General features: G+C 57.1%; 1 protein-coding gene across 1 annotated transcript; it reads right to left on the minus strand.

Annotated features, from left to right (window-relative positions):
- Window positions 1-419: 419 nt before the first annotated feature.
- FOXL2 (forkhead box L2) lies at window positions 420-2,889 on the minus strand. Its single transcript, XM_068145721.1, has one exon. The coding sequence runs from the start codon at window positions 2,551-2,553 to the stop codon at window positions 1,636-1,638; it is 918 nt and encodes a 305-aa protein (XP_068001822.1). The 5' UTR covers window positions 2,554-2,889; the 3' UTR covers window positions 420-1,635.
- Between the last annotated feature and the right edge of the window lie 5,410 nt (window positions 2,890-8,299).

Below are 8,299 nucleotides of genomic sequence, written 5' to 3' on the forward strand. Positions count from 1 at the left end.
TGTCGAGCATACTCCGTAGAACTGACCGAAAGGCTCTGTCTCCCAGCGCCCTGACAGAGCCGGGCACACGGGAGAGGTGCTGATGGCTGCCCGCTCCCCGCCAGCTCGCCCGCGGGGCCAACGAAACGGTTCCCGCACCTCCTCAGCGTCAACCAAGACGGCATCGGGCCGCCGGCAGACGCGGCCCCGCCAGACCTCTCTAGCCGGTGTGCAGCCCACCATGGCGCTTAACAGAGCAGATGCACCGATCGAGCGTAACCGGCGTACTTTCCGCAGCGGAGCAGGCAGAGAGCGGTGCCAGCCCGCTGCTGGGGCACAGGGGCTGGAGCGGTGCCCGTCGCCCGTCGCCGTCCGGGAGCCGCGGAGCGGCCTTGTTCTCCGCTGCCGCTTCTCGATCCCGAGCCCGGAGGAGGAGAGCGACATAAAACGATATGAAAAGAAGGAAAGGCATTTTATTGGAGACGTTACAATACTAGAAAGTACAATAAAAGTGCTAGTTCACTCTAGAAAAGTTGGTCCCAAAACGGTACTATGCCACAGCATCTATCAGCTTACATAAACGTTTATAAAATCGCTATCAACTGGCCCCTGCATTATTATTTTTTTTTTTTTCACATTAATCTATGTAAAATTGAAGGATCACACCATTTGAAGAAAAGGGTAGGCTTTCAAAAGCAGAACCTACCGAAAAATCCATTTTGGACCAGATTTGGGGGTCAAAAAAAAATCGAAGATAGTTTGAACTTTCATTATTAATAATGCGCACACAGAAAAATATTCCGATTTACAGGAAACAGTGAAACAGTGTCTTTTTTTTTTTTTTTAACAACATAAAAATATGTTTTTGTTTTTGTTTTTTTTTTAGACCTCATAAATTTACTTTTAAGACCTCAGAGGACATCGTCTCCTTTAAAAAATACATTTACCGCTGTCGAAACGTTTCACGAGTGACCTTGGCGGGTTTTGTTTGTTGGTTTCTAATAACCAACAATATCATACATCTCCTGCTGTTAAGCAGTCCCCACGTAAGTACTATTTTGACGAGTAACCACGGTTCGGAAGAAACGCGGTGCTCTGAAGACCGAGGGAGAAGACAGAAAAGATGAAAAGGAGGAGAAGGACGAACACCACGGGCAAACGGCGTTGTTTAGGCCCCGCTAGCTCCGTACCGCCACGCGTGGAAACGTCTCTGCTATTTACAAGCTCCTTTTTACTCTCCTCAAAGCTGAGCCCAAAAAGATTACGGCCGAATTATAAAGAAGCAAAAATTTGCGGGCTAACCAGCGTATTTTTAATTGCGTGGTCCCGCCTGCAAACCTCTCACAAACACACACACACGAGTAGAGGAACGAACGGTAGATGCGAGCTCGCCGAGAGGCGGCCGGCCCGGCCCCGCTGCACCCGGAGCAGCCCCGCTGGAGAAGCTCCCACACTTACACTGCCTTTTCCTCAGCGTAGGACGGCTCCTACACCTACACTACACGAAGAGCAGGGATGCTGTTTTCCCACCGCCACAGTCTGGGCACAGAGAGAAAAGGGAGGAGAGGCATGAGAGCGCAGAACGCGGCGGGATCGGAGAGGGGCAGCGGGGCCAGCACAAGGGTATTTCTGCAGTGGCGGACGGCCGGAGCCTCCCTAGATGTCTATGCGGGAGTGCAGGGCACTGTGTTTGCTGTCGTGCTCCCAGTAGGAACAGTGCATCATAGACAATTCGGCGGGCTGGCGGGCGCAGGCGAACTGGAGGCCGGCTCCGTTCGCGGCCGGGGCTGTGGGCGGCGCGGAGCTTGCCGGGCTGAGCTGCTGCGGGTGGTGAGCGTGCGGGTGGTGGTGGTGGCCCATGCCATTGTAGGAGTTCACCATGCTGGGCAGTGCCATGCTCTGTACCCGCGAGTAAGGGCTGTAGGACGCCGGGCCCGAGAGTCCTTTCACATTGACGGGGCTGACGTTCCCGCCAGACATCTGGCAGGAGGCGTAGGGCATGGGCGCGGGGGGCTGCGCCAGCGGCCACGAGTTGTTCATGAAGGTGGACTGCAAGTACTTGGGCGGGGAGAGGTAGCCGTAGCTGTCGGGGCTGAAGAGGGTCTTGCCGGGCTGGAAGTGGGTTGGGGGCGGTCGGAAAGGCCGCTTCATCCTTCGTCTCCTACGGTAGTTGCCCTTCTCGAACATATCCTCGCAGGCGGGATCTAGGGTCCAGTAGTTGCCCTTGCGCTCGCCTCCGCCCTCCCGGGGCACCTTGATGAAGCACTCATTGAGGCTGAGGTTGTGGCGGATGCTGTTCTGCCAGCCCTTCTTGTTCTTTTCGTAGAAAGGGAACTTACTGATGATGTACTGGTAGATCCCGGACAGCGTGAGCCTCTTCTCCGCGCTCTCCCGGATGGCCATGGCGATTAGGGCCACGTACGAGTAGGGGGGCTTCTGAGAGGGGTCCGGCTTCTCGGGCCCTTTCTCGGCGCTCAGCTCTTCCTTGCCCCGCTCCGGTTCCTTGCTGCCGCTGGTGTCATGAGCCAGCAGCGCCACCGTGTCCTCCTCACCGTCCGGGTAGCTGCTCATCATGGTGTTCCGCGTCCGCCGCCGCGGGCGCGGTGCGGAGCGCTGCCCGCTGCGTGGAGCCCGGTGCAGGCGGCCGTCCCGCCCGGCGCTCACCGGGACCGAAGTTAGTATTGAAGCCGAAGCCGGGTCCGGGACGGAGATGAGGAGGCGCCTCTCGCGGCGCCGCTGGTCCGTGCAGCGCGGCGGCGTCCCTGCCCCCGTGGGCTCCGCTCCCCTCTGCCGCGGCGGCCGGGCTCTTTTCTGATTTGTATGGCCCTGGCTGAGTTCCGCTTTCGTCAGGAGCCCGCTCCCCTATCGCCGCCGAGCCGCTGGGCACGGCCGAGTTCACCCCGCAGTCACGGCGCCGCGCTCAGCCCCGCGCACACTCGGCCCGACGTGGCCCCGCGGAGCGGCGCGGAACCGCCCCGGCCCGGCCGCCGGGGGCGGGGGTGGAGGGGGTGGGTCCGGGGGGCTCGGAGCGAGCCTCCTCCGCCGCCCGCCCGGGGAGTCCGGCTCGGTTCGCAGCAGTCCGTGCCCTGCCAAGGGCCGCGCTGGAGGCGGTGGGTGCGAGGGGGTGTGCCCGCAGCCGCCGCGCTTGCCCCTGCCTTGGCGGCTGTCACAGGTCCAGCCGTACACGCGGTCGCGTTTATATGTCTTGGCCCCGGGCCCCGCCGACCGATCGCGCCCGGGGAGCGCAAGAAGGCTATTGCCGCTCCCTGCGAGTCGCTTCTTGCAGCCCTTATTTGCAGGAGGCAGAGGGCAAGAAGTATCGGGTCGCTCGTTCTCCCTCCCCGCAAAATACCCTGAGGCACCCAGCGCGGCTCAAGGCTCAAAGACGGCTCGAGGGCCGGGGCAGGGTGGCAGGACGGAGTATGGCACAGCGGGCACTGCTCCTGACCGTTCGCCTGGAGCTATCCGAGTTATTTCACACGATTCCTAGAGCACCAACAGTCCCCTGCTCCTTCCCCTTTTCTGCTTTCAGGTACAGCCTCTGAGCAGCACAAAGGCACTGTCAAGCCGGCCTGAGCACAAGAGGTGCCGTGTACTAGCAAATCACTGACACAGGGCTGCTACAACAGCGGGTATAGAAGCGGGCAAGCGAACAGAGGAGGCTTTGCACTGATTTCTACGGAGCCTCCTGCCCGATTCCCGGGAGCGGGGCAGACTGGTCCTGTTTGTCCCTCCCGAGATCTAGCACAACAAAACGCGACCCCCGGCAGCCTCAGCAGCCGGGCTGAGCTCCGTGGAGCCGAGGCCACCCGTGATCCCCAGCCCCAGGGCCCAGTGCTGCAGTGAGCTTTCTGCTCTGGGTTTTTGTCCACAGGGACCTGACGTCCTGACCAGTACTTAAGCACATCTCGGTGTTTCCCCTCCCGGGCTGCGGAGAAACGATCTTTGAAGCAGCTACACGTGCACCTCCGACGCCCGCAGCACCCTGGGCCGGCAGGTCACGGCCTTCAGGTTCATTTCTGCCTTTCTTCAACGTAAACTACAGCGCAGCACTATTTTCGGCCCTGATGATTTCATGAGGCATCATTTTTCCTAACCATTTTTTTGCAAGCCCAGAGGTCTGGCAGCTCTCGGACAGCATCCCCAGTGCAGCTGGGCTCTCCCATCGGGGTGCCCTGGGGTTTCAGCATCCCATGCACGGAACTCCAGTTCCTCTGCTCGGCACACGGGTTCCTGCTTCTCTATCCTATTCCTGTGTGAAGGCAGTCCAAGATGTACACGAGCAATAAAACATCCCTTCAGGGAGCTATTATATTCCTAATTTATAACCCCCCCCTCCGCACCACCCCCCCCCTCCCCCCCCCTTCAGATAAAATACGTTTCTACACCTTTGCCTGCAGCCATATAACGAATGTATCTCCCATTGCCGGAGAAACTCACACTCTAAACTCTGCTGCTAAAATTCAGACAGAGAAACGAGGCCCCTAGATTTCGGCACAAAGTCGCGGAGCAGCGCACTCCGCTGCTCGAGCACTCCCCTCTCGCACACAAGTGAAACTGCGGAGGGATGAGGCCCACAGAGGAGACACGCTCTGCAGTTTTCCTTCCCGTCCAGCTCCGGTCCTGGCGGCTGCCCGGAGGGGCAGCCGGAGCCAGCTGTGCCCCACCGGGGCTGCCAGGGTCCCCAGAGCAGGGGCTGGCTTCTTTCTGTCGGCCACCCATGCAGCTCCCGGAGCTCCCCCTCACAGGCATTTCCGCGGCTAGGGCTGGTGCAGGTGTAACAGCACTGCTGCATGTGTCATCACCTCCGCCAAATGGCAGATGCCTCTTTTTCACTCCTAAGCTGGGTGAGTTCTTACCAGGGCTCATTTGCTCACAGAGGACATTTGACATCCGAAGGTCTTGTTTGGGGTATTTTGACAGACCCACCAAGGGGGATTTCGGATGAACATCAGGGCAGAAACTCAGCCCTGCTCTGGGAGCGGCCACGGCGCCGGGCAGCAGCAAAGGTGAGCGCGCGGCCCCGTGTGCGGCTACTTGAACGTTTGGCACATGGGCAGGCAAGCACTGTCGGGCTGTCCCCTCTCCCCATTGCTAACTGAACTTGGGTCATTAAAGAGCCACCTGCAAACGCAGGAGCACGGCACTAGAACCGAGCCTGGACACTGTATCTGCTCTTAAGCAGAGAGCCGAGGTCTTAACGACACTCAGAATTCTGTCTTGGCGAGGGTAATGCAGCTAACAGGGACGGGCCCTTACTCTGTGAAGGAGCGGGGGATCCCGCCGCGACTCTGAGGAACGGCTCGACACGCCGGTAGCTGCCCGCCGGTGGCTGTACGCCCTGGCAAGTCCACCTCTCCGGGGCCGGGCAAGAGCCTAACGAATCCGGACAAAATGAGTGCCGAGGAGCCACGGAGCTCCGGGATCGGGCCTGCGGCCACCCTCGGGAATAGAGGAAGCAGGAGAGGGTCTAGCAATGGAGGGGGGTTCACGGCGCCGGTGCCTAGACCCCGGCCCGCTGCGGTGAGGGGCAGATGACACCGCTGGACGCTGAAGGGAAAGGGCTCTTTTTTTCCTCACACGAAGGCAGAACAGCTTCGCCTTCAGCCCGTTCCCGGTGCAGGGAACGAGGCAGGCAGAGCGGGGCTTAGCTCTGGCCGTACAACAGTGAGAAGAAGCGAAGGAGAGGCGGTGCAAATCGGGGTTTTGCCCAGCGTCTCCAGCACCGAGCTGGGCCGGGTGCCCATCCAGAACAGAGCATGACACCCTCCGCTGCGGCCCCAGGTCCACTATTCTGTCAGGGACGCAGCTGAGGTTGAGCCCGCAGGCGCGCGTGGAACTATGGTGCGAAGCGGGGCACGGTCAGTGCCGAGTTTCTCGACCGAGGGCATCGAGGAGCACCTCAGGGACGCGGGCAAGACGTCTGCCCCTCTTTGACCCGGCAGCCGGACAAAGCAATGCCTTCAGCTGCAGCCACGAACAGACTCCAGCAGCCCGAGTGGGTTTTTTTCCTACTCACCCCCGTGCAGGCAGCAGGGCCGATTTCTACCTGAAGGTTTGGAGCCGGTTTGTTTGTGAGCGTGGTAGACTTCCTCCTCTCCCAAACGTACTTCCCCCCCCCCCCTTTTTTTTTCTTTCTTTTTCTTTCCTTTTTTTTTTTTTTTTTCCTCCCCTCTTGGAGAGAAAACGTGTCTCCGGCGGGGAGAGACAGGACGCCCCCGGCTTGGCGCGCCCCGTTCCCGTTCGGGCAGCGCAGCCAAGCCACCGCCTGCAGGCATCAGGCAGGGCTTCCTTCTCCCGCATCGAGACCCGGACAGGGACAGATGACACGGCCCCTTTGTCTGTCCTCCGACTCCCGGCTCCGTTCCGGGTGCCATGACGCGCCTTAGCTCTCAGGGACAGAACCACCGTTCGGGACCGCTCCGTCCCCACCACACTGCGGGGGTAGCTACATCAACCCGCGTTAATTTTGCTCGTGTAGGAACGGCAGGGACACGGATCTAGAGGCGGACGCGCCTTGTTCCGAGCCCCGTAATCGCGACGAGCGGGACCGGGCTCGGGGCAGCGCTCCCTTTCGCTGCACAACTACCACAGCCCCGGAGAGGGCACTCACCGGGCTGTTTTTTCAAATATTTTTATTTGCTCCGATTCCCCCACCTCCCCCCTGCCTCCCTTCTTTCCCCAAATACTAATGTTTAAAAACCTGGAGTATTTATTCCCATAAAAAAGACGGGAAAATACGGTTACATTGTGAAGCCGGAGGGTCACGATATGTCCCGCATCCTGGCGCTCAAGATAGTTAACAAAACGTACCTCAAGGCACAGAATATTGTGACTTTAAAGAAAATGCATTAGGCAATGTTTGAAGAGGCTGGAGACGGAGGCATTTTCCTGTGCTAGCTCCACGCGGAGCTGCGGGTCCCTGCGGGCAGAGCAGCGCTGAGGTGCCGGCGGGACACGGCTCCCCCAGCCTCTGCAGGCAGCCCTGGCCGGGCCTCTTCCTCCCCAGAGCCCGTTTCACTCCCTTTCTAAACGACACCTGAAGGCAGGGATCGATCCTGGAGGTCCTGATTAGAGGCACAGCACCAGCGACCAGGAAAAACCACTTTTGCAACCTCAACGCAACCACTGTACGAGGCAGAATCGCACGCGTGTCACTTTCCTTAGACGCTAAACTCTGGCTTGAAGCAGCTTTCGTTTTCAGAACCTCACCTCTCGCTGAGCCTGCAGGTCCCCTCGCTCATCTAGAGACACCACACACACAGATCCCTGCCTTCCTGTCTGTTCAGGATTCCCAAATATTTCATAAGCGCTCTTTAATTACATTACTTGGCATATGATGCCAGAACAAGGAAATGCTTACCTGGAAAGTGTCTTCTTCTGCATGAATGAGTCTCATTGTCAAACCTTGAGTGTATATAGGTGCATATATGTTTTGCAGTGGAGAATTTAGTTTCTCATTTATACTGTGAAGCTAAAAATTCTGGTAGCTTCAGGCTTGTTTGTACAAGCTCCCAGCTGTACAAGAATTTCTGTTTTTACAGGAAAAACTAAGCAGTCCGTAGACCATGATGGCTGTACATCCAAAATGTGAGCTTCATGAGGAACAGAACAACTTTATTATGATCTGGACTGAAATCACATTGAATAAAAGCCCATCTAAGAAAGCCTAAGGGAAAAGCTTAATTCTATACCCACTCTGAATGGGAATTTTAGAAGGAAAGGATTTAGGATCAAGAGAACAGATTTTCCTCTTGAGCTGACACTATGAAGATGCTTTTCTGTGTCTCATTTCATTTTGAGCCTGTTCCTACTGCCTTGATGGCAAAGAAACCTAGCTCATGAGAAAAGGCAGCTCCAACCTTTTCCCATCTTATAATATTGCTTCCCATCTCTTCCCAGTTTCTCCTCTGTAGCCTGAGCCAGAGCCTTCACTACAGTATATTTGTTTATGCTTAGAGGACAGGCCTACAGGAAAACAACCTATATATTTCACTTTCCCATTTGGTAGTTCCTTTCTTTCATCTGAAAGCACAGACCGATCCAGGGAAGGTTCTTGAATCACACAACCGGTTACATGATGAAATGCAAACAGTTTCTTGTGGTATTAAATGGCAGCCCGCGGCAGAGTTCAGGTTGGCTGTTATGGATTCACTAGTTACGACTCTGCAGGATAATCCTGTGTTACTGCCATCCTGCAGGCATTGGCCTACAGCAATGCTGCTGAATGCTGCAAATAAAAACAAACAAGCCAACCTCCTCTTCTTAGACAGAGAAGAAATTATGTCTCTTTAGGAAGCTCGAAGCAAAGATCATTTGT

Source organism: Melanerpes formicivorus, unplaced genomic scaffold, assembly GCF_026170545.1.
Source record: "Melanerpes formicivorus ecotype bairdi unplaced genomic scaffold, bMelFor1.0.p_v2 SCAF_12, whole genome shotgun sequence".
Taxonomy (NCBI): Eukaryota; Metazoa; Chordata; class Aves; order Piciformes; family Picidae; genus Melanerpes; species Melanerpes formicivorus.